The sequence below is a fragment of the Dufourea novaeangliae genome, unplaced genomic scaffold (genome assembly GCF_001272555.1).
Source record: "Dufourea novaeangliae isolate 0120121106 unplaced genomic scaffold, ASM127255v1 scaffold445, whole genome shotgun sequence".
Classification (NCBI taxonomy): Eukaryota; Metazoa; Arthropoda; class Insecta; order Hymenoptera; family Halictidae; genus Dufourea; species Dufourea novaeangliae.
Window position 1 is genome coordinate 402,940 of NW_015374315.1, and position 27,013 is coordinate 429,952.

At 48.5% G+C, this 27,013-nt stretch overlaps 1 protein-coding gene across 5 annotated transcripts; it reads left to right on the forward strand.

The window, feature by feature from the left end:
• The first annotated feature begins 35 nt into the window (after nucleotides 1-35).
• Nucleotides 36-26,316, forward strand: LOC107192847 (PDZ and LIM domain protein Zasp). Of its 5 annotated transcripts, none has more exons than XM_015582186.1 (16): nucleotides 36-819; nucleotides 12,258-12,409; nucleotides 12,549-12,717; nucleotides 12,827-12,963; nucleotides 13,045-13,145; nucleotides 13,578-13,788; nucleotides 15,770-15,955; nucleotides 16,173-16,272; nucleotides 17,366-17,419; nucleotides 18,130-18,265; nucleotides 18,876-18,920; nucleotides 24,455-24,605; nucleotides 25,432-25,618; nucleotides 25,704-25,824; nucleotides 25,934-26,049; nucleotides 26,216-26,316. In XM_015582186.1, the coding sequence occupies exons 1-16, from the start codon at nucleotides 715-717 to the stop codon at nucleotides 26,291-26,293; spliced, it is 2,049 nt and encodes a 682-aa protein (XP_015437672.1). In that variant the 5' UTR covers nucleotides 36-714; the 3' UTR covers nucleotides 26,294-26,316. The 5 variants fall into 5 exon arrangements, with proteins under 5 accessions (XP_015437672.1, XP_015437670.1, XP_015437675.1 ...); XM_015582184.1 differs by lacking the exon at nucleotides 13,578-13,788 and adding an exon at nucleotides 14,168-14,399; XM_015582189.1 differs by lacking the exon at nucleotides 18,876-18,920.
• Nucleotides 26,317-27,013: the final 697 nt, after the last annotated feature.

Here is a 27,013-nt window from a genome sequence, read left to right on the forward strand (position 1 = left end):
AATACCTATCCATCGATCTTAAATTATCGATTCCCGTGGTCCACGCCCGCGTCACCATCCTGCCGATTATTTATAACTCCGGGTACCAGCCGAAATAGATAAATCCTGATGACGGTTTCCTTCCTCTATTCCATTAAAACGCTCGCGTTCTGCCCTCCTCGTCGCACCTTCCGTCAACCCCTTCCACCATAGGCGATACACACTACTCCGGATCGCGTTCTCGTTCCTTCCCGCGCGTGTGTTGGGTCTCTATCCCCATCCCCGCCCCTGGCCAGAACCGCGGCAGAGTCGAATCGGATGGAAGGAAGGCAAGCGAGGCAGGCCCCGCTGGCCGACTGACCGTCCTCGACGTCTGTTATACCTTTACTCCGGTCTGCGCGTTCTTCAAGAACGTACGTGCCGCCCGCCGTTCTCCCCAAACCGCGCGATTCCGCCGCCGCAGCCGCCGCCGCCTCCTCGCAAACGGCAGACGTCAACCGTGACCGACCGGTGCAACGTGCGACTGCTCTCCGTCAGTCTTCGCTTTTCAGTTCGAGCCGCGCCAGGAAATCGTTCTGCACTGCTCTTGCCTCCGTTCTTTCACTTCTTCGTCCTCTCTGTCCGCGCACACCGAGAGCCATACACGCCAAGCCGTTCGTTTACTCGCATCTCGGGCTTGTTCGCCGCGCAACGATTCAGTTTTGATCGTCGACCAGGTGAACGATATCAGTGATAATGGCCCAGCTGATCAGCGTCAAACTGTCCAGGTTCGACGGATCCCCGTGGGGCTTTCGTCTACAGGGCGGCAAGGACTTTGGCACCCCACTGGTCGTACAGAAGGTGAGTTTTATTCCCCGTTTCTGACCATCGTCCTTTACTCGCATTGGCACCCGCGTTGTCGGAACAGTTCGAAAACAGTTTTGACTGGTATGAACGGTAACACGGTGTTCAGTGATGTTCCTCGAAGATTAATCTTTCAATCCAGTGCTCCGCGTCGGTCGTTTAATCGTGCTTCGACTTAATTGACGATGATCCACGACGGGGATCTATTTCGCGAAATGCGATTTTCATTAGTCGCGATGGTGGTTTATTGATTTCTAACGATTGGAAACAATTGTCGACGGATTTACGTCGCGGTGTCGTGACCGTAGGATCGAGAGATTTCGCGGTTCAGATAGCTGATAGGTCAGCATCGCTTGAAGTTGCTTCGTCACAAATCGTGGAAAGATATGTCAAAGAACTTATCGAGTCGATAATTTCATTTTATCAACGGAAGCTTCCATAAGTGTCACTTCTTCGAGTAGGCATCTCTTAGTGACGTCACGACCGTTTTGAAGTCACGTGCGTCACATACCGCTGCGCAAATGAAAAGCTACCCAATTTTAACGTTAATTTATTCCACAAAAAAAAGGTGTATTACATCAAGAAGTGTCAATAACAAAGTTCAGCGAAACGAAATTTCGGAATTTTCGCACCGCTTTTTGCTGGTCCGTGTTTGCACGATTCTCGGTGACGTTCGTGATTCACGATGATACCGCTCCATTGGCGAGACGAAGATTATTTTCGCGAATTTAATGTTTTACGAGCCCAAGAATTCATCTTCCTCTGCCGTTGCGATCCGTGAAGCCGCCAGTTACGTAATGGACCAACAAACGCCAAATTATTTCACGCGCATCGGTAGAAATCGTTGCCAACTACGTGCGAAACGCGCGGCTCGTCGTCGCCGCCGTGCTTTGGCGACGAGACGCAGCTGTAACACGAGAAGCTTTTGGCTACCCTCCGCCACGACTTTCGACGCGAATTTTCAAACTTTCTTCGGTTTATTCGGATACAAACTGTTACGAAATCTCACCACGGTATTACGTTCGAATTTCGCGGGTTAATCTCCCCCTCCCCCGGTGGCCGTCTATTCCCTTTTCACTGTCACGTTTATTATTACTCGCCTGGGGAACCGCGTGATCTTTCGAGCGATTTATTTCATAACGGAACGTACGACGGATCGTGATAAATCGTCTGTATTTGAGATATTAAACGATTTCAATCGGAGATCTAACCATGAGAAAACAAGCTTCATTTTCAGGGGCAGAAATTTTTCGGTTCCCTCGTGAGAGATCCTCTTGGTTCCGGTCGCGCAAGACGATTGAACACACGCGGATAGATCCTGTCCACAGAAGACGTTCGGGAGGAGTTTTATCTTGCGATCGACGTTTCGAACTTGGCCTTCTTACAAGCACGTGCTCCGTTTATTTTACGAGGCCGCAAATACGACGTCCGGCCGCCCCTCTGCTTTCTCGGAAAGGAGAGAAATACGAGTCCCCCTCCCCCGGATGTCAAGGGACTCCAATTTCGAAACAGGATTACGAATCAATCGCATAGCGTAATTCGCCAAAACAAATCCTTGCAGTTTCATCGTCGTAACGATTAAGACGATTTATAGATCACGATCTCGGTAATCTCCCTGAAAACCGTCGACGTCTCGCACCCGGATCCACGGACGTCGTAAAGTTTTGGGACACGTGTCCGGCCCGCCGTTTTATGGTATCAATAATTACCACTGTTTACGGGAAAGAGAACCGAAAAGTTGTAAATCCGAGGCATAAGATGAATATATTGCTCCCTTTTCCACGATTATATGCGATTTATGCTTTTGCTCGAGTCACTGCTTCTCTGAAAGAACATTGAAACAGAACATTTGCAACCCTTCTAACATTCTCTTCCACGACGATTACCACGAGAAGCAAATCAGTCGACGCACACGGCTAAAGACAGAGGACTCCAGATCTTAGTGTAAAAATCAAAGAAATCGAGGATTTTATATCGAAAGCGAGGGAAACGACGAGGAACGAGGGGTAAGGCGACGCAGTCGAGGGACGTTTTTAAAAACCCGATGCATTGGACGGGTTTAAAAAGAAAGAAAAAAGAAGAAAGAGAGACAGACGGAGTGAGAGAGAAGCAGCGACGCGTCGCTGGTAATCCGAGGCAAATTATTTGGGCGTTCTATTTCTAGAAGGTGCCTTTGCGAAACGCGCGAGCCGGGTCGAGCCCCGCTCGCGAAGACAACGACGAAGACGAAGGCACTGGCGACGACGACGACGACGAGAACGACGACCACGACGACGACGACGACGAAGAAGACGACGAGGATGTTGTCGACGGGTTCGAGCTTCCTGGACCACGTTGGTCACCGCGAAAATAAATTTTTCCTCGGAGGGAGACGATCTCGTGTCGATCGATAAAAATACCGATCGTCGACCAGGCAGCGACACGTGCGTCTCTGTTGGTCCCAGCAGTGGACCAAAAGAGAAAAACGAAAAAAAAAAAAAGAGTCGATCGTGGGACACGACGTAATCCACGGCGATGGCGCGATTCACGCGGGAGAAACGCTGTTTTTCGTCGAGACCAAGCGGTTCTACGTGAAATTCGAAACTAACAAGGTCCACGTGCGATTCTTTGGATCCCCGCGGAATGCAACGTGTACAGGTTTCCCGCGTGGAATCGAGAAACGATCGGGGAATCGATGGTGAAATCGTAATATGTTTCTACGAGCACAACGTTTCTTTCGAGGCTGGAGAAGAGACCTTCTTTCGTAGTCGTATAACGCTATTTTAGGAGAGGCCAGTAAAGTCATAGCCTCGCGTTCTCGTATACTCGTTCCCATTCTCGTAATCTCCTCGAAACAGCTGCACGCGTGTATCTGCACGCGCTGGTTTCCGTGATTCCACCGTACCGAGCGACGACAACGACGACCACGGCTACGACGAGGACGACGAAGCGGTCGGTGCAACGTGGGCGCGTTGTTACGCGATATTTTGTTGGCCGAACGATGCATATACGAGCCGCGTTATCGCCCCGTGGAAGGACTCTGCATAAATTCCCCGAGTGTCGTTAGCCGATTACCAGCGTCACGACGATAACACGAGGTTTTCATCGTTGGCGTTTCGTTTTTCCTATGCACGTCGTTGTTGTTGCGAGCTTAATGGTGCGTCTAATTACTCGTTGGGATAACGAGCGGCAAAAGGACGCGCGCGAATGATTCAGGGGATACCCATTATGCTTTCCTGTCACTGGGTTAATTACGTTTAACGCATCGTTTCGGAGGGGATCCATCCGCGTTTCGCTTCGATTTCGAAATGTTCATGAGTAAGAGCTCGAGCCACGGTGACACGTTGTAAAATTTCACGTCGAATGAAATGCATTTTTAACGAGGACTATTATGGATTAGCTTCGTCGGACACGTTTCTCCTATCACTCAACGGAGTTACGTTGATTGTATGTTTTCGGTGACTGATGGCTTAATTATCAATGTCGTAGACCGTGAAGGTTCTACGATAATGAAAGATCCTTGCTGAAAGAGTTGATCTTCGATGTAATAGCTGGAGTTTCTTTAACGTGGTCGCGGGAAATTATAAATTACCAGAGGTGTCGCGGTTTTGCGGGACGCGTGACAACCGAGACCAACAACAGTATTACGCAACGATTGACGCTAACAGGTAGCCCAACCTCGGTCGAAAATACCTTGGGTATCTGAAGGAGGGACTTCCTTCCGATAAAGGTTAACACACGAATGTGGCAATAGCTGGGATTCTGCCAGGCCCAACGCGCGTGGGACGGAGAGAACGATTTACCGGATCGCCGTTGAAAAATGAAGTGTATCGCGGCGCGAGAAACGTACCCGAAGTTAAATTACACATCGTTCTCGCTAAACAGAGAAACAAGCACTCGTGTATATCTTTCGAAGGACGGGCCTCTATTAAAAGAAACGGTCGTTCGTCGGAAACTTTACTATTGCATACTTCTTCTTGTTTTATTTTTCGTATTTCTTTCTTTTTTCTTTTTGGAAACGAAAACCGAGGAAGACGAAGGAGGAAAACGGGGCGATTCGCGGAGTATCGAGAGCGGGGGCGATATTTTCGTCATTATCGAAAATAAGCCGTCGGCGTCGAGTCACCGTTCGCGAATTCTGTTTATGTCTAGCAGGCCTCGACTTCGAACTGCTACATTGCATGCCAGAATGTAATCGCGAATTGTTCGCGAGCGTTGTGCCACGTGTTCCTGATTAGACGGCCGTACTCTAGACAAAACGACTGTCGGTTAGGAGACGGAGTCGAAACAGTAGAAGTAAATTGGTCCGACGTTGTTTTCTGATTTACGTTGGCGCCCGTGTATTTTAGCACGGACCGTATAAGAGAGCGGGTGAAATGATCGTGAATTCGTATTCAGCGCAGGATGTCGCCGGCTGCCCTGCACCGGGTGCAACGTCGTAATTCCGCCAAACGATAGAAAACGAGCTGCACGAAGTGATCCGTGCTTTCCAGGAAGGCTACATCGGTCGAGATGTTGTTTCGTTCGGCTCGGGGAATCGACACCGAAGGAAATCAAGGCGAATCGAGATCCGATGCGATCGCTCGAGTCACGGGAAATCTCGATTTAAACCGCCGGAATATAACAATTGCTCGACGATGACGGAAGAACTGCTCCGTTTGTTTAAGATCGCTCTCGGTTGACTCGAACGCCAGCGTCCGCAGCTGCATGCTAGCCAAAATACCATTGAATACATAACTTACATAACTCGAACGGCTAGCTTATGCCTCGATGAGATCGCCTTCGAAATCATTTTATTTCGCCCATAAATTAATATCAACGGTCGGTGGGTTCGATGACGGAGGGTGATCGTCGCGGTACACGCCTGCCACTGGCAACTCCTTCCGCGGCTTGGCAATCGTCGGATCTTCTATCTGGCAAGTGTCCGTGGCCTACGGTGTTTACCGTTGTTTAATCGTTATCGGTCGATATAAAATTGTTCTACGATTATCCGTCTATTTACCAGTTATCGGTGTTCCATGAAGAGCACGGCTTGCTATAGCTGCGACCATGAAATCGCATACTTCATAAATCCCGCTGGCCAAAGTTCTCGTACGCAGGGTGACTCGCGAGAGAGGAATTGAATTATCTGCGAACAATGCGTTATATTATAAACTTGGCACAGTTGCCGCGGAGACAAAGAGGTCGAATTCCCAGAGAGATATCACGTGTTCTGCTTCCTGATTATTAACATAATTGTTTAAACGGAAGATCAAATACTTTGCCCTCGTATCGTTTGAAGTCAGCTGTTCAAAGTCACAGAGTAAGAGGAGAGGATGAGAATACGATACTAGAAGTATCTGTCGAGACTGGGGCTAGGATCGCGGTTAGAAATTGGGTGCCCGTGGGTGGTTCTGACCTAGATACTTTGGTGATACAAGTTTCGAGAGGCGAAGGGACCACGGGAAAAGCCGACTGGTTGCACACGGTACGACAATGCGTTTGGCCCGTCGCGTCGACGTGAAACGGCGTCGATACGACGATTCTTAATCGGTTCGAGCCCACTCTCTCTCCCTCTCTATCTCTCTTTCTCTATCCCCCTTTAGAGTCCGGCCACGCTTCGACCGATTCACGGAGGAATTTTTTCACCGACTCATACCAGTTCAATTGTTTGAACTGTCCGGTTGGAAGGCAACGAAACTCGTTCGCGATACACTTTTTTTCTTTTTGCGCGCAAATGCAAATGCAGTCAAGGCCAGGCGGCGTGTGCATTCGCGAACATACGCGACGACGACTCGGCGATAAAGATGTTCGACGCTTTGGTCTCCCAGCTTTTTCAACCGAAAGTTTCGAAATTATAAAATTACCATCTGCCTTCTCTGCAAATATTTGTTAAAAACATTCTCGATAAAAATAATTTTAATTGTTATTCGAAAAGGGACGCTTTGATACTTGACGGATTCAAGGTGTTCACGATTTCAGAACTCTCGATGGTTCACGGAAGTTGAATTCTTTTGTCCAATTGGTAGCCCGTCTTTCCGGTAGCTGATCGTTGGTTCGCCGGTGCAAAGAGAATTGCTGCGGAGGCTGAAAGGAAGCCCGGCCCGTGGATATTAATAGAGGCCGAGGCCCGGTGGCGGACGCCACCGACGAGCTTACACCCGTGGATATAAAAATATCGCTTTTATTTCTCACCGCGTCCTCCCCGACTACCCGTTTTTTTTACTGTTATCCACGACGCCATGCCTCGTTCTTTTTATTTTACACGATTATTCCTCCGGAGTCCCGCCCCTTCGTCCCGATTCGTCATCATAGTCGTCGTCGTCGTCGTCGTCGTCTCGGCTCCATCGACGAAATTTCTTTTCGCGCTCTCGAATGGACGCAGAAGATGCTCGAAATCCACAAGATTCTGTGAACACAAGCAAAAGAAATTATAATAATTGTAAACAACATTAATTGATGAACTGTTACAGGATCACTACGAATCAGTCGTTCGGTTCTGCTTACAATTATTTTGTAATATGATTACAATGCTCCAGAGACTGTTCCATTTTTCCGTGGATTGTTTTGGAGAAACCGAATATTCTCCGTGACGGCTCTGTTATCCCGTGTTTCTTTCGCGTTGTCAGCGGGAAACGATCGAGAAAAGCCAGACAAGGCGGAGTGAAATTGTATCTCGATGACGAAGTCGAAGATTTAGGAGCGCCATCGTAAATGCCGATTCGATTTCGGGAATGAAGCGGGACCACAGTGGGAGGCCGGTTGTGGGAAATTTGCCAAAAGTCAGACCAGAAATCAGTCTTCCACCGTATGTTTGCCCGTTCGACTAGAGTAGCGGCTCGTGAATTCGTGGGTAACACGACACCCCCACACGTCACATCTCGTAATCGGCTCGCGATTACGACATTATCAGACAGAGGACATTCACGGCGAGAATTCCGTAATATCCTCTCGTGATTTCACGAATATAAAAACTATCGATGTCACGACGATACACCTTGAAACACTTTTGTTTCGACTATGAAACTTCAGCAATACCACAGACGAGATATAAGAATAGACCCAACATGCAATGTAATTTTCTGTCTTATGCTTCGGGGGCGTCAGGACCATTTCAGTATTCCATTTCTTGCTAGTCACGGGTGTGTGGGTGCTCTGCGTTATCAAGGTGTGGAACATAATTCCTGATATCGGAATCTTTCATGTAGAGGTGCGCTCGACCAGCGTGATTTTCGTGGGACACCAAGTCCCATAAGATGTTAGGTCTATTCTTATATTTCGTCCGTGGCAAAACCACTAGTTAGAAGAGAGCCCCGGAGGACGAATAAAAAAATAAACGACGACGGTGCCGCGATAACTCTAATCGACATCGTTATGACCGCGCTAACCCATCAGTTTCTTTATCAGCTGACGAAGAAGCGAGGTGAGCTCATTCCCAGCGTTCGCACCGCGTCATCGACCAGTCCGAGTTGAAGATCGCGTCTCGATTCTTTGCCTACTGGCTCTTGGTACAAGGACTCTTTTGTGGCGAGCCTCTTGGGCGCTTCCGGGCCGAATGTGTCATCGGGCCTAATCACGCGCACCTCCGAGAATCGAAACTGTTCTCATGGTTTCGTTGACCCCCTCCAGTTTCCTGGTCCCAACCGCGAAACGGATGGTCTTGTCTACACCGTTCCGAGAAAAACCGTGTCCCACTTCCGTCGAATTCGCAATGTCGTTGCAACCAGAGGCGCCTCCCCATCGTAACCGTCACTTCAGGTTGCATTTACACTCGCGACGTTCGAGAGATCGGGCCGCGGGAACGTCAGGTCGATCGGAATCCATGCGTTTCGCGATGCGAAAAATTGTCCAACCTCTGGACTCCTCGAAGGCGTCGACGTCATCGGTATTCAGCTTTCCGTAGATGGAGGTTTACGACTCGTCTACACACGATCTACATGCACGGGCGTGCATGTATGTCGTTACATCCTCGCGAGTGCGAAAAGCAACGTGCAGTTTGTTTGAATATGATAAGGCCAGGTCGAACTGTAGTCCAATAATTTCGACCTGACGTCACTGTCTATTTCTTCGGCTCCACCTTAGGACAACAAAGGCCACCGTTGACTTTGCACCGCGGCGTTCGCGGCCACCGAATCGCGGGAATATAATTGGAGCACTGCCGCGAGTATCCGCTAATGCGTGGGAGATCCATCGCCCCGAAATCTATAGGATCGGCAAATACGGAGCCGATAAAACGGGTTGACAGGAAATCCAAAGATTCTGAGGATCGTTCGAGTCCGCTTTGAATTAGAATTCGACGAACGCGGTGGCCTGCTCGTAGGACCTCGAGATTCTCACGTGGCGATTCTCGAATACGACAGATTTCCTTCAAGTTCCATGCTCGCATTCTAAACTCTAAAAATATTTCTCACGAGTCCCGCTAATCTCCACAAATACGCGATCCGATGTTTCGCGTATTTTGGAGTAGTTAAGTACCTTGTAGATCCATCTATTCCTCTCGACCTTTCTACTTCTGCAATTCCACCGGTTTACCAGGCCGATTAATCATATATAACGACAGACGCGGGGAGAGTGGGACTCGATGGTGAAATAGGGAGGGAGCCCGAAGAGACGCGAAAGTATCGGTGACTTATTTCTTTCGAACGCGTTCCCTTTCATTCGGTCCGATTAAAACCGGTGTCACTGACCGAGGCCCCCGGTTCGCCCCGCGCTGGTCCACAGGGGTTTTCGTGACTATATCGCACGTATGAACGAGCCTTAAGCCCTCAAAGTGAGAAAAAGAAAAAAGACCCAGAGATGCATTCCAGCGTGGAAGGTGGGATGGATCCGTCTCTGATAACCCGCCCATTGGAATGCGTACCTCGTACACCTTGGCGTATTCTCCCTCTCGCTTCGACTGCATTCAAGTGCATCTACATGCATCGCGTCACACATATTTCGGGTGTGTATTTTTAGATGCGTCATTATTAATATAGGCATGTACACTGTCGTCTATCCAGCTACCTGAGGTGGCTGTATACTCGCATATTTCTCACGTTCACCTTCCAAAATCTCAATGAATTTACAATTACCAAATGATACGATTCACAACTACCAAAGCTTTTAAACACGTTTGACGAACAATCTCCTAGGTGTAAGGATTCAAGGAAGAATTTCTGGTTTCCAGAGGAACGTCGTTCTTATCCGTGGTTAATTCCGAACCCGAGACACGCTTCATTAGCCGCGTGAACTGGCCAGAAGGTTTATTCCAAAATCGTCGGGCGCTATTATTACACGAAGCATGCGCCGAACCGGAGGACCGTGCTACGCTCGGAGAACACGTACGTCGACGAGTACGCGCGTACTTGTTCATTCATCGCGGATCACGCGGTGGCAAGAGTGTGTGAAAGGGAGAGAGAGAGAGAAAGAAAGGGAGAAAGAGATAGCAGAGAGCGTCCGTGTCTCGTAGAATGAAAACGGCCGCGGCCCAATATGTCATACGTATAAGACTATCTCCGTGCACCTTGGTGCACATTCTACCTCTCGGTTTGGCGTCCACCGAGGTGTACGTACGAATAACCGGCGTGTACGTGTTCGGTGCCTATTTTTAGACCGGTCCGGGACTATTTTTAGAGGCAGGCTTTCACGGTGCCCACCGTGCTTAACCCTGACTTACGTCCACGTCCTACGTGGTCGCCTGGACCTAGGGACCAGCCAGAGGACGGGCCGGTCGGTGGAGATTCTTTGCTCGCCTCGACGCATCCCCACGAAACGGTGGTATCGGATTCCACAAAACGGAGAATCGATTCGAATCGACTTCTGTTATTCCAACGAAATGCAAGAAGTTCACCTTAAAAATGAGACGAGACGTTCCAATATTGGGTGTTTAGTTACATTACTTCGTGAAAGAGACCAACGATACGTAGTCGTTCTTCCGGCCCTGAATGCCGTCGTTGTTGATGATAACGCGGGCGGCAAACGTATCCAACTATTACGGCAACAACGATGACGCAATTTCGCGGTTCCTATTTCTGGAGGCAGACGCGCGAATCGAACGAACGTACGACTCACCCTGTGGCCTGATTTCGCTCGCGGCGCTCTGACGCGAGAGCTTGTGTCCAGAGGGGAAAGACCAGACGTTAATAAATAGAAACACCTTGGACACCGGCTCAGCGAGTGATGTCGCCTCTACGTGTCCCTTCGAGTATCGATCTAAATTCTGTTTACCCGTTGGAGCAAAAAAAAACTGATTCGGAGCCCACCCCTTCCGCTACACGTCGTGTGTAGTACATAGAGCGTTGGAGGCATTCGTTCCGTGTCATAGAAATCCCTCAATAAAAATAACCGACAATAAATCACCCGACGTATTTGTAAAAGGAAACCGAGGTTGGCTCGATCGTGGATCTATTAATTATTTCCGAATCCCCCCGGAACGTCGAAGAAAACGAAGGATAAGCCGGTAGAATCTAGCCGCGGGTGGTTCTTAATGAGTTTGCGTTTTACGTATTATTTTTCCTTCCGCCTGGCTCCGTATCGATTGCCCCGCTGGTGAACCCCTTACGCTGAGTCCTCGCGGAGAATCGAGTTAAAGGTGTACGATCCATGAACGTCGATCGATCTCGCGACGTTCACCGAATACCTATATATTTATTAATAGCGTAATTAACCCGATGGAAAATCACGGCGATAAGATTCCGCGTCGTGGTTGTAACCGCGATAAATTACGATGATTTAAAGTGACTCATTGATCACGCGAGGTAATCCGTTTTCTTAATTGCCGCGCGGCGGCTGGTTCGCGGTTGAATAAGGCGAGGAAAGATAAAACGGCGGCCGATGCATAAGTAACGACGATTGGCAGCGTCGCGTTCTGGAACGGTTGCCCGCGTCTCGTTCTATAGACGAAGCACTTTCGCGGGGTCGGATCCCGGTGATTAATTCGCCGCGATCGATCTGAAAATTTTATATACTGCTCGTGCACCGCCAGAAAGGGTAATCGATCGGCCGCAGGAGCTTCGTGTGCGATCGACTAATCGTGAAGAATAAACACCGAGGATTTTTTTCTAGCGAGCAAAAACCGTTCCCTCGGGCCTTGATCAGGCTTCCCTATGGTTCCCTCTTTTTTTCTCTCTCTTTTGGACCGTGCTCGCGTGAATGGATGCACAGTATCCAACATCCGAGGTGTAACGAGCCGCGCTCACTTAAATATAGTGGCCGAGAATCCTGGACCCTGGATAGGAGACGGGTCTTCTGGTCGAACCTCGTATCTCGTAAAAATAGACGTGCATCGATGACGGTTTCGAAACCTATTAGAACCTCGTATATCCGAACGTCTTTGCTGCCGAATGTTGTCCAATGAAATCCTCCCCTTGTTGAGCTCTGAAACGCGAAGCGAAGAAGATTAGAGAGCCTTATTGATCAATCGGCAATTTGTTTTCGCGGTGGTACCAATAACAATAAGATTTTCACCACGATCGCTAAGCAAATATTGCATATTACAGGTTAACAGCGGCTCGCCGGCGGAAGCAGCAGGCCTGAAGGCCGGCGATTCAGTTATCAGGGTGAACAGCACCGAAGTATACAACCTGAGGCACAAGGACGCGCAGGATGTTATTGTCAGAGGCGGCAACAATTTCGAGATGACCATACAGAGGTATACAACGAGGCCGCAGTCTTAACATTCTTTCTCTCTCGTTTTTGCTATCACGTTCTCTGCGGCTTTACCTTCGCGATATCAACGAGAACGATATTGTTGACTCGTATTAAATTTAACTTACGATCGCGTCCGACAGAGGTGGAGGCGCATGGAAGCCGCACGTGTCGCCTCTGAGCTCCACCCTTCCGTCGCCGTCGCCCACCTCGATGGGTAACATTACTCCAGTCACGAAGACATCCTTGGCAGCCAAGAAACAGGATGGATCGCACATCGGAAGCGGCCACAACTTCAGTCCAAAACCATTCGTTAGTGTCAATTAGCCTCGTGGAAATCGAGGAAATCCTTCGAGCCTCGTCCCAAAATTTTCTGGAAAATAATGCGACGATGTTAAACGATTTCGCGCGTGCATTGCAGCTTAATGGAACGGGCGACGGTCCAATCAAGTCGATCGTGAACAAACAGTACAACAGCCCGGTAGGAATCTACAGCGAGGAGACCATCGCGGAGACATTGTCCGCGCAGGCGGAAGTCCTGGCTGGAGGTGTTCTTGGGTAAGAGTCTTGGATATTTCAATCGTCCAGTAAACTATTTATATTACGTATAACACTGACACGGTGCTGTTCCGTTTGCAGGGTGAACTTCAAAAAGAACGAGAAGAACTATAACGCCGAGAACAGCGAAGTATTCAAGATGGTCCAGGAGGCGGATAAAGAACCAAAGACACCGGAGCCTGGTTAGTAGCCAACCGTTAACACTTAACGAAACGCCTCGAATATATATATATATATATATATATATATATCGAGAATCTTCCGGTTGTATTAATACTTTGGTAACGAATAGCCAATGTCTAGTACAAATGTAGCTCAAAGATCACTGGAGAGTTTTCATTAATTCGATGTACATACACAAGAAACATCTTTTGTCGGAAGTTTTTTTTAATAGAGATATTTTCTGGCTCACGCGAAACAACGCTATACGCCTATAAATTTAACAAGGAGGATGAGAAAGCTAACGGTTCGTGATCGCGAAGCGTGAAACGAATAATGCGATTATAACGGGGCAATAGAGGATCGCTCTCCAGTGATTTTTTCAAGTGGATCGGCTGGCCCGAGAACTGTCAGCCGCTGGTGCATGCCGGTACGATAACTTCTTTGCGAAATAGCGGAGCCCACTGCACAAAGCGGCGTGATTACGCCGTCCTCGCCGGCCCTGGCAGGACTGAGGCCGGTCTCCGCGCCGGAAACCAAACAGCAACAGCAATACCAGCCGCCACAACAACAACAACAACAGCAACAGCAACAACAGCCATCAACGCCGCAATCGAGCCTACCACCCGGACAGAATATTTGTGCCGAATGCGAGAGGCTCATCGTGTAAGTTGACGCGCCGAGACTTATCGCGCTCTCGGCCGTTACTATCTTTCTTTCAGCGATCCGAAGACACACACACGTCGAACGAGAGAGGAAAAATAGGAACACGATGAATTGTATTACATTTCGACGAAGAGAGAAGGCGAGACGCTCGCTTGTTCGCGGATTTTCAATTTTCCGTCGAATCCTTCCTCCTGGAAAGATTCTAAATGATTCCACAGATACGAAACAGACGCAACCAGAAGAATTCGATTCGAATTGAAGATCCGCGAAGAGACCGTTCCCGCAGGGGGATAAGCTCGTTGCTCACGGTCATTAAACAGGCTTCCCAGTCGTGTTCTAGTCGAGTCACAGAGCGGTTTTCTCTACTTCCATGTCGTAGTTCATCCGAGAACAGAGTTTTACTCATCGGTGAGCCACGCCGTTGGCGGAAGGGCCACCTCGCCGAGATCACCCACGCCTCTATTTCATGCACTCCACGGCAATGGTCCGGTCTTCAATTCCAATGAAAATTCGTGGAAACGTCCGCCGCAACGACAGGAGTCGTCGTCGTCCTCCTCCCCCTCTTCGGGCACGTCGATCGTCCGTTGTAGCAACTGCGACCGAGTGATCGTGTAACTATTCACGTGACAATCATCATCCTCTTCTTTTTTTTCCCCCCAACCCCCCCCCCCCCCTTGCACAATCCCGGTCGAGATGGATCGGAATTCTCTGTAGCTTGTCGACGATACGCCGCTTCTATGAACTGTCTCATATGTATACATACATACGTAGAAAAAGAAATGTGTAATGCGACGCGTGGGTGGGAACGAGCTCGCGACTTCGAGATTATACACAGGCACGCTTGGATTCGTGCAACGTGTGTGTATTAATGTTGTCGGTTGATCTCTCGACGGGCAACGTTTGCTCGCGAATCGCGAGCCTTGTTCCCCAAAACGAAAGAAACATAATGCACGTGAAATCGTGGCCGGCTAGACTGCTCGATTGTCGTACGCTGGTATATATATATGTATATATATCATCTCTCGAACGCTTTGATCAAGACGAAAACGTGCACCCCTTCGCATATTATACCCTCCATCGAACGAACGTTCATCGACCTGAACCGAGTCGAGCTTGAATGTCAGTCACGATCGACGTGTAATCGATCGACAATGCGAAATTTTGATGTTGTTTTTTTTTTTATTACACATGCACGTTTTTCCCGCTCTGTTTGAGTCAAAGCACAAACACCCACTCTCTCTTTCTTTCTCTCTGTTTCTGTCTCGCCTCTATCGTTGGTATCGCTTCTTCAGTAAAGGACAGCCCACCATTTCGATTTTCATTATAATTCGCCATCGTAATAGCTTCTCTCGCTTCATCAACACGGGAAGTCTCTTCATTATTCGACCCTTATCGCATCTTTTTAGCATTTCAGTGTAATTGTCGTATCGTTCCGGTATGCGATTACCGGAGCAAACGATGAACAAGCTTTCGATGTTGTGATTTTTTTCTTTCTGTTTTTGAATATTATTATTGTTTTTTGATGTCGATGTTACGCTTTTTGTACTATTTTTGTGGATACTCTTTTGTAGACACCTTTTGCTCCGTTTTTCCTATATCTTTTTTTTTTTTGTCGTAAAGAGCACTTTTTTCACGCGAGAAACACGTATCCTACCTGCCTCGCCATCGAGTTTTTGTCGAGTAACGATTCACTTGAACAATATACAATTGTACTTTGAGCCTATTCAGATACTCATATCACAAGGTTTTACATTTCTATCACATTTCACGTTGCTCTTCATACCACATCCGCCTACGAGCACCAATTTTGTGTTTTCGGCCTCCATCGTCGAGGTGACGAGTTTCCACATTTTCTTACTCCGAATATTCAGATCAAAAACTCGTGGCACATCCGACAACAAAGCACTCTGCACTTATTGAAACCATACGAATATCTCGGATGTAATTGGGCGTAACCTCAAACGATCAACCTGTTCCACAGGGGCGTGTTCGTCAGGATCAAGGAGAAGAATCTTCACGTGGAATGCTTCAAATGTTCCACCTGCGGCACTTCCCTGAAGAACGTCGGTTACTACAACATCAATAACAAACTGTACTGCGACATTCACGCGAAACTGGTCGCCAGGCAAAACGCACCTGCTGGCATGGTTCCAATCACCGTACCGCCGTAAGTAATCCGCAATTTATTACTCCTACGCCTGAAATAATAATCGTTCGTGATCACGATGGATTTAACACAAAATACAAACGTAACACCGTGGAAGCGTAAACGTTTTAAATTAGCAACGAGGAACTTACCGGAAATTCAAAGGAATGCGAACAGCATAAGGAGCCGTGAGAAGAATGCGTGACAAATTTAGATAAAAACGCAATTAAATTTACAGAGGCGGAAAGGCCCCGGCCAGCACCATTTCCGCTGCGCTAGCGAATGCACCGCTGTCTCCACCCCTGAGTAACCACGCATCCTCGCCTCTACCGTTCTCTGTAAGTATTCCCAACGAGATTTTCTTCTATCGCATACAGTATTTTGCACATAGTGTTGCTTTGCACTCGCTCGTCACATTAAATTCACCCATTCGATCGCTTCAATAAAGGGCTGAGATGCGCATCTTGTCGGAAAATTTTGTTGCAATACACGAGCTTCGAAAAGTATGTTGTCGATGTTTTTGTAACCGCTATGTTATTTGCAAACAATCTTCTTCGATGTTCATTTTTTTTTTTTTCATTTACACGCAAGTAGAACGTCTTGTTCTTTCTTCGAATGTCGCATTCGATTGTTATTTACTACTTGAAACGGACCGAAAATGACTACGAATTTTAACGCGCGACTGTGTGCGTGTGTGCGTGTGTGGCCTTTGCTTTTGCACTAATCGCTTTTCCAGGCTTGCAATCGTTCGAGTCCCGATTACGGATCCCCGAATCTACAAGTATCGTCCCCGAATAGGAACGGATGCATCACGAACGGCGAGTGCCACTGGGAATCGAAAACGTTCACGAGCACTATCACCATACAGACGGGTTGCACAGAGGTTGGCAAAATAGTTGAAATCACGGATCCTCCGAATTCGAATATACATATATTGTCCGAATGACCCCCTTGGCGGTTCGATAGATCCACGGCATTGGATCGTCTAGAGTCAAATCGGATTACATAAAAAAACAATGAGTCAAACATTGTCAAAGATACACGATGAATCAGACCGAACGGGGACACGCGTACCGAAATGAAAACGCGGATTTTAAACAGAGAAAGATGCAGGAACCTAGAAGAAAGTCGAGGAGGATAGATAGAGAACATTTATTGACAATAGCGATCGGAGTCATCGTTATGATATTCGACCTGATCGTCCTTCTATATTCGCGAACTTCCTCCTCGTCGACTCGCCGCAATATCGGTCCTATCACCTGCCAATCATGATCATTTACCGTTGACGGCATCTATTTCGACGCGGTGACTAATTAGCCTGGCGCGATCACGAGTGTGCGTGTTGCCATTAGCTATATCCCCGAATCTCTCCCCCCCTTTTTTTAATTGCCACCGCCACGTGACATCGTTCTGTCGTTTTATGCATTGCAGCCCACCCGCCTTGGCACATCGCCCGTCGATCCACCCAGTTTCCGATCAGTCCAGGTAATGTCCCAACGCGGCTCGTCTTAAGCGTCTCGCGACTCGAAACCTTACACTTCGTAAGGTACGTCCTTAGCGATCCGATGAAAATCACGCAGACCGCGGTGCCGCTGCTTTGAACACCAGATATGTTCACCAGAGAAGTACGTCTAATTTCGACAAGTCCAAGCACGGGAGCACCGTCGGGATTTCCTGAGACCGCGATGGATTACGAGAGAATTTCTGCATACTTGAACCATTCCCCTCGTGGGTGATCCGTGACCGATTTTTTTACCCGGCGATTCAGTGCGTGGCGTATCCCGATCTCCCCTGAATTCTATATCTTTCAAAGTTGTACGTTATTCGAAAAAGGTGTACAAGTGCACGCGACACGAACGAATCTCTGCATCGATGCAATGTGGTGTCAAGGCAGCGGATAAAAAAAGAGAATGACTTAGTTTCTTCGTTTGTTTTTTCTTTTCTTTTTCAAACTAATTTAGCTAGTTCACTAGATCAGTAGCGTTGTGCATCGCAATTGTCGTGTTGTTTCGTCAGAACCGCCTCACTAATACAACCGCATCTAACGACGTCGCGTTTGTGTTTCTTTTTCTTTTTTTTTTTTCCTTTCTGTCAGAATGCGAATTTGTTCTTTCTTCGATCGTTTTGTTACATTCAGGCGTCCGTGCCGAAATCGAGAACACACCGTGTAACCAAGTATTCTGTACCCCATACAGGCGCCAGCGTCCAACAACCTAATTGGTCCCAAGCCGTTCGGGGGATCGAGCAATCTATCATCGAATCTGTCGTCGCCGCCGCTAGTGAACACAGGAAATAGCACTCTGCCGCGACCGCAGAGTCAGACCGTGACTGGTAAGTGTTTCCCATTCATGATTAATCGCGACACAACTTGCCGGTGGAATCGTCGAGGAAATAGCGAATTTCTATCTTCGTGTGACACGCAGGAGGGGAAGAAAAACCGTCTCCTCCATTGACGACTTACGTAATTCCGATAACGTGTTACGTAACCTCGTTAACCCGTTTCGTACGCACACGACTGAGATATATCACGAACGCCAGATGAATTTCTATAGACTCGAAAGGAAAGAGTCGTGGTTCTCGGTTGCACGGGTAAATCTTGTTCAAGATACTACTCGTCGCATACTACGATTCCAAAGTACATACATACATACACTTGTGTCTATCTCGATTCTGCTTACGTGCACGAAATTCCCGCGACGCGAGCATACCGTGAATAATTACGACAGGCACGCCAAGCGGTGTGTCTCGAGACGGGAACGTTATCAGGAAACAAAACCGGAAATCGTCGTTCTTATAAGTTAAACCGATGACAAGCGCACGGCTTTCTCGTTCGTATCTGGACGGAACGATCTTTCTGGTCGATCGTTGTAATCCTAAACGGGCGAGTAGAGCCCGCCTATTATCCTTGGCCTCACATTTGCTCTTCGATTGTTGCAAATAGGTCTCTTCTCCGTCCTGCCAAAGCCAAAAAGCACGCCCTTCAGAGGTATGGCGAATAGATTCGAGCCTGCTGACCGAGTTTCGAGCTTTGGCTAATACTCGCCCCATTTGGCTTGCGTCCTCGCATACTTTTTTTCTTTCTTCTGTTCGCATAGCCCCCCTTTCTTCATTGATCTCATTCTTTGTCCCGATGTCGGGCACGCGAGAGCACCCGCGACGATCGATAGATCATCGAACGTGGACGATCCCTCACGACGAGCGCGCGAAACCGAACATTTCACGCCACCACGGTTCCGTTTCTCGTTTGCAAGCTCTCTTTTTCGAACTTGCCTTTCATCCGGTCGTCGTTCCCGCGACGTCGACGGCGGGTTCTGAGAGCTGCGACTCGCGTTTCATCGTGCATACAATCTCATTCATGATCTCGATTAACGATCGAACTTGATCAGGGCGGGCGGGGGTGGGGGGGTGGAAGCATTTCGAAGCTAGTTAATACTATGGACGTGTGGAACTAACGTTGCGGACTGATCGAAACGAAACTGGGACGATTGAATCCGCGAGACCTGAATTGCGAATAAACGAACTCGAGTCTGCATCGACGGAAATAGCTTTTCGTTAAACGTTATTCACGTATTTGTATTTTGCTCTTCATCATTCTTTTTCTTCTTCGTTTTTTTTTTCTAAATATTTTTGTTTCATATCACTCACGAAAGAGCGGCTATCGAAATTGGGAATCGAACTCTCGTGCATCGATTAAAAGCATATAGCCTTTCCTGGACATAATTTTTTCTTTTCTTATCTTTTTTCAGCCGGTCCATCTTTCAACCCGAAACCCAGACCCTTCTCCCTCACATTCGCATGAATCGGTAGCTCTCAACTGCGCCGTCGTCGTCCTTGTGCTGACAGCCGGATCGAGAACGATCCGATTCTATTTATTATTGATAATTATTATATTCGACACGTTCACGATCTCCCTTTTGCAATCTCGAACGTCGTGATTCGGTCGTTATTGTTCATTACGATCAAACGATTCTTGACAGTTCCGAAATTATGTATTCGAATAATCGTAGCCGCGACTTGTAACAAAATTCGCGAAACGAATCACGAGTTTCGGGATCGAGAACGTCGTGAATTGTGATCGCAACAAGTGTTTCCTCGAAAAAGTGTTGAGAGATTTAAGTGAAATTACGAAATAAAGCGACAGTCAAGCCGAGCCAAGCTCTTCGCTCGATACATGTTCTTACCTTTTCTCCAAGTTCATGTCACACACATACACGCGCACACGTCTTCAAAATCCTCCGAAGTATCGTGAACCGTTGTTTAACAATGTTGTTTTCCGGCTTTTTTCGCATCGAAGCTTTCCAGGGGGAACTCGGAACTCGTGCCCCCTCCCCCTTTTTTTACAATGGTCCGAATGTTACGGTTCGTTTCTCGAACTCGTACATTGTTTTTCCAGCCAACGTAGCGCTCGAGTGCCAAATCATTTCTAGAAGTGCGACTGCTCACTCGTAACGCTTAGTCGACCTGTTGATTAACGACAATCAACCACAAGAGCTTTAGCTTCTACTTGTACTTTTTTTCTTTTTTTTTTTTCTTCTTTTTCATTCAGTCATAGTTCCATCATCATGGGAACGCTTACCTTTAGTGCCGCTAGCTATAATTAATAGCTGCCTTTTGCATTTAAGTTGCGCTTCTTTTTATTTAGCATCCTGGACGTGCCCGCGACCAGGTCGTCTGTTCGGAAAGATCCGTTCGTACGACGCGACCGATGCGTTGAACGGGTTTCGATTGAACCGATCATCAGACGCGAAGGATCGCGGGCACGAGCCGTTCAATGTGCTTCTTACTCACCGCTGATTTCTTTGTTTTTTTTTCGTTCTTTCTAACACACCTCTTTCTACCCAACCTATCGTCTACCGTTGTCGAACGCACGCCTTACAATATGTTTTCTGTATTCGTTGGTACAATCTGTTGTATGTTCGCCCGCTTTCGATCGTATATCCCTTACGCCAACTCGATCCTCCTGAATCCTTCTCCTCGGAACGATCCCACGGAACGTCGTCGTCACAGAAGACTCGACGGAAACCTACGAAAAATCCTATTATTACGAGCACGTCGAGGAAACGAAAACCGAGTGCCGTCCTAGTTCAGTGAAATCGAAAAGCCTCGCCTGGCCGCCAGCGAAACCGATCGAGGAGGTCACTTATCCCACCGCCAGTCCCTTGTACATCGATCCGAATCCCACCCTCGACAGACGAGGCCAACAGGCTGTGAAAGAGAAGAAGGCCTGCATCGAGGCCTGCGAACGGGCCCTGACGAAGAAGAGGGCCGAGAGTACGGACCGCGAGGTGGAAAGAGTCACCAGATACTGCGGTCGTTACGACGACGATCCAATGGATCGAGTCAGTTGTCCCGGGCCCATGTACAGGAAGGTCGAGCTGGTGGAGACCAGCGATAGACAGTCGAGAAGCGAGATAACCTCGAGGCCCAGCTCGACCGACAGCGTCAGGAGATCGTTGACGCCCACGAGGATCGTGCAGCCTATACCGAAACCGTGGACAGCCACCGTGACGACAGGCAATAATCTCTACGAGCAAACTTACGGGGGTACGGAGGCGCCTAAAGTCTGCAAGAAGTTCCATCAGAAAGAGATCTGTCAACGGGAACGAATATGCGAGAGGAACCAACCGGTCCGCGAAGAACACCGTTCGTACTCGTCGATGGTCTGTCGTCGCGAACAGACTACAGTTTGTGAGAAACCACCACTACCGACTCAGCACGCAGTGAAACAAGAGGAGAAGGAAGAGTTTACGGAGATCGACAAAGAGGTCACCGACCTGAGACCCGCTGACGAGATCGCAGAGGAGGACAGCGACGAGAAAGGTATCGGAGGGGAACACGACTTCATCACCGAGACCTCGGAGGAAGACGTCGACGGGATGCACGTGAAGAAGACGATGACATTCGAGAAGACCATCGAGAAGATTCCATCCCCCGCGCGACCATGCACTCCCATGATCGAGGAATCGGAGGAAAACTACACCAGGAAAACGACGAAGCATATCGACAGAGAAGTGACGGAATCGTCGGAGGAAAAGACGGTCGTCGAGTCTGCCGAAGTTGTCACCACAGCGGTGGACGTCACGCAGATGTTGGAGAAAGCTAAGCAGGAAGAGGAGGAGAGAAAGAAAGAGGAGGAAGAAGAGGAAAGGAGAAAGCAGGAAGAGGAAGAGAGGAAGAAACGAGAGGAAGAGGAACAAAGAAGAAGAAGACGCGAAGAGGAGCAAGAGGAGGAAGAACAAAACAGCAAACACGTGACCTTCGAGGAAGAGGTAGTCGAAGAAATACGGGAACAGCCATTGGGAAGAACGGTTGTCCGCGAGGAGAAGGTCACGGAAGAAGAGAGCGACACTCCAGGTCGCAAGAAGCTCATCAAGGAAACCTACGAAGAGATCACCGAAGAAGTTCTGGTTCAAGAACGCGTCAGAAAGCTGGGCATCGAAGACGAACGTAGGAAGAGCTTACGGGAGCAGGTAGAAGTCCACCAGAGTTTGAGAGACCAGCAAGCGCCCAGAGAGCGGCGCGTGTGCTCCAAGTATCCCCCGGCGCAGGAAATCATGGAGAGCAACAAGAAACACGTTCAATTCATGAAGCAAACCGATACCGGCCCGAAACCGATACCCCATTCCGCGCTTCAAAACTCCACGCCCAAGGAGTGGAAGTCGGAAATGGTGAACGCCCTTACCACCGCGCCAGATCGACCATTTACGCCTCTCAGCACATCCTCCAGCGTGAAAGAAGTGTACACAGAAGAGACTATATACTTGGACCACAGGTGTAAACCGAAACCGCCACCAAAGGAAGATATTCGACCGATCTCGCCGTTCCAGCAAGCGTTAATGATCGCCCCCGAACGTCCTTATACTCCCCTTAGCAGAGAGATCGGACCTGACGACCAGAAAATTGCGAGTCGTTCCCAAACACCCATGCTTCAAGGTGACAGAGGCAGTTACTGTCCGCCAGCTGACATACTTTACGGCGAAGGCAAGAGGGACACTCGACCACCACCATCCCCTAAACCATGCACCCCTCGACCGTTGCCAACTCCACCTCCCGATTATCGTTTGAGAGACACTTCGGTGTCGCCGATCAGATCTCGACCGCAAACACCGAGCAGCAAATGCATAACAGCGTCCCTGAAGAAACCGGATACCATACCGTGTTATCAGAAAAATCTGGTAGCCATGAGAAAGGGTGCTGTAGAAAGTCACACTTACACACCGAGTAGCAGAACTCCAACACCGACCCCAGGAAGATCCAAGTCTCCCGCCCATGGGCCACCATCGCCTCCTTCTTGCTACGTGAAAGCTCAGGCTCCTAGAATCAGGGAAGATGCTCCACCCAGACGAAATGCCGTGCACTTCCCTACAAAGAAGAACGACGAGAAACAGACCGACGACTCGGACCGAGGACCAACGAACGCGGTTCACGCCCAGTTCCAGGAGAAACGATACATGACCAGCGAAGAAACGAGCGAACAAAAACAGTCGTTGGTGAAACGATCGCTCGAAGTCGTCGAAGACTTCGAAAGGTGCGAAAGAAGAGCTCCGCCGAGGCCTTTACCGGAGCCCCAAGAGAAATCACCGAAGAGTATCTGCGCGATCAGCAAAACGAGCACATCTAAACCTTCACTATCTTGTCCCCTGGTCTCGAAGACTGAGACCAGCTCCGCGCAACCGATTTACAGCAGCTCGACGGAAGTGCGTCACGTCAGCTATGGACCTCCACCTGTATCGAAGTCGTGTCCAGATACTGGGTTAACTGTGTTACCCTGCAAAGCTCATTCGGATCAAGGTACCAAGGCAGGCGTAGTGGTGGTACCTTGCGAGGGACCAAATACCTGCTGTCAGAAGTCAGGAATCTGCGTGGTACCTACCTCCGATCGCTCCGGTGTATGCGTCTCTCCCTGTTTCGGCATGAAGACTGGCGCCTGTGGACAACCCTCGGGACAATGCGGTCGCGAATCCGCCTGCGACTTTGAGATTCCAAAGTGTCCTGATTCTGGTGTCTGTGTGGCACCCTGCGAGGATGGCTCCGTCTGCATAGCACCGTGCACCAAGCCTGGCCTACCTCCATCGAAGACGAAGCTTCCGTTCCCTCAGATTCCTTTCCCGTACGACGATCCAGCCCCTCCATCCTGCCCCCAGAGAAACTCCTTCGAACCAATCAGCAAGCCTCGCACTAACCTGAGTGGGCAGCTCGCGCGACTGACTGCCAAAACTGGCAACAAGGTCCCCACCGTTCAATTGTACAAGCCCCAGGCTCAATGTCAGACACAGCCAGACACGTGTCAGACAACGAAGAGCTGTTGCGAGACCAAAAGTTACTGTTGCAAGTCCCAAAGTTACTGTACCACCGAAACCCGCTGTCAGTCGGGCAGTCAGTGTTCGATAAACACCCGCTGTCAATCCGGGAATCGATGCGTTACCCAGAATAACTGCCAGGACGGTGTCCACTGTTCTCCCTCTAGAAATACCCAAAGTTTAGTAGACCCACCAAATTTGTCATCCCACCCGGATCTAGGTACCGGAGTCGGTGGCCTCGGTGGTGCCGGTTCGAAGAGCGGAACGTTCGCTGGCAGCAGCGCGCCGAAACGTGGAAGGGGAATACTGAATCAGGCGAGTGGACCAGGATCACGTGTGCCACTCTGCGCCCATTGCAACTCTTACGTCAGGTACACTCTCGCCCGTTGCTCATCGGTGTGTGCTCTGTTTTTTTTTTGTTTGTTTGCCTCTGTTTCGTTTTTGTTTTTACGATGCAACGTTGTCCTTTTTGTCCTCTCTTGCCGTTATATTCACCTGGCCAAGTTCACGCTGCCAATTCGGCGGTTCTAGACAATCGCCACGTTCAGAGTCCTCGTGCAGTTGCGGCCCATCTTGTGTGCGCTTTTGGTCCCCGCAGTCTGTTGCCACGAGTCTTTCTCTGGTCACATTGTTTTCCCATACGAATACTTTTAGATAGACACGATCCAACTGTCGGAGAGATATTGAACAATCAAACGATCGAGATCGTCTCCCGATCAAGTGTGGTTCTATGTTGCTTGCTTTTTAGAAGTACTGGCGATCGCTTGCAAGCACGGTACGATCTTATTGGAATACGTATATTGATTTTATACGTCGTTTTTTTTTTGTTTTCACCTAAGCTGAATGTGTAACTGTAACTCATGATTTTGTTCCGACGTGATTAACAGTGTTTACTTTGCACGATGTTAACAGCTAACGGAGAAAATACTAATCACAAGTCGAACGGTCTCATCATAAAACCAGTCTGCTGTAAAAACGACAAACAGTGCATAAGGTTCGTAATTCAGTTGACTTACTGGGGAAATATACACTTAAGTACACGTTCCGAGAGACTCGTTGCTTCTCTATTCAAGTTTCACAATCGGTCATGAAACAATATTCTGCCTTAACTGTCGTTTCTTGTGCTTCGTCCTGCTTCATCGCGTTTCGAACCGCTTTCCTAAACGACCATAACAGTAATCGTTGCGTGTCCTCTAGGGGGCCGTTTATCACCGCGTTGGGACAAATTTGGTGTCCTGAACACTTCGTCTGCGTGAACACGCAATGTCGTCGACCTCTTCAAGATATCGGATTCGTCGAAGAGAAGGGACAGCTTTACTGCGAATACTGTTTCGAACGTTTCATCGCGCCGAACTGCAACAAATGCAACAACAAGATCAAAGGCGTAAGTTGGTCTGAAAAAAATAAAACGATCATCGATCTGTCTGGATATTGTATGTAAGTAATCCACGAGTGTTCTTCTATTTCAGGATTGTCTGAACGCGATTGGAAAGCACTTCCACCCTGAATGCTTCAAATGTTCGTATTGCGGCAAGCTCTTCGGTAACAGCCCCTTCTTCCTCGAAGAGGGATTGCCCTATTGTGAAGCTGGTTGGTTCGATACTCTTTTAATTTCTTATTCCCTCGGTCTTTTGACTTGAACAAAAAAAAAAAAATAAGGTCACGAGCAAACGTGCATTTCTTTCCATTGTTGGCGCAGATTGGAACGAGCTGTTCACGACAAAGTGTTTCGCGTGTGGATTCCCCGTCGAAGCTGGAGATCGCTGGGTAGAGGCCCTGAACAATAATTACCACAGCCAATGTTTCAACTGCACGGTACGCAATTAGTGCGAGAACGCTTCTCGAAATAAACCGATCGATCCAACCTGGAAGAATGTTGAAGAAACGGAACTGTCAATTACCCTCCACAATGTTCTTCCGGTATCGCCACCGACAGTTTCTTCCTCGATATTTTAAACGTTCCCGTCGTGTGTTGTTGCAGATGTGCAAGAAGAATCTCGAGGGCCAGAGTTTCTACGCAAAGGGCGGCCGTCCATTCTGCAAAAATCATGCGCGTTAGACCTTACAACTGTAACCCTGATGCATGGAGAAGCAAAGGAAATTCAGGGCAAGAGGAGGGAGGGGGGAGGGGAAGAAAAATAGGGAAAAGCAGAAAAAAATTGCGAAGAATTCGCGTACCTTAGCTTTACGAGCACAAATTCAATCTGCACGAAGTTATTTTACCGTGATTTTAATCGTATTTCTCTTCTTGTATCATTTCGTGTCGACGACACAGTGTCGGAACAAACGGAACGAGAACAGCCGCGAGCACCGTTGGGTGATGATCATAGAACGATCAACGAAACCGTATTTATTACGAACGAGTATGCTAATGGAACGCGAACTGTAATAAAATCTTATCGATTTGACCGTACCTTCCTTGAACAATGATAAATTCGAAAGGATACACGGTGTGAAACTCCTCGAAGTCGTCAACTCGTCGGTCATCGAATAGAAATAGATAAAAAAAAAGAACAAAAGAAAAGAAACGTGTCCTTCGTACTTCGACGATCGCGATCCGAGGACGCAAAGACGTTCCTCGTATATTATCGTGATCGTTCGCCGCTCGGGACTCAGGATGAATACCATTTTATCGTAATTGTACCGACGGTAACTACGTCCGCCAAAATGGCAATCGACAAGGTCGCAGCCGCGCACGACAGACGCTAAACTTGTACCGGTACAAACTACACTAGTAATTAATTCTGCTCGATAAATGCGACTACGCGCGTGAGCCGCG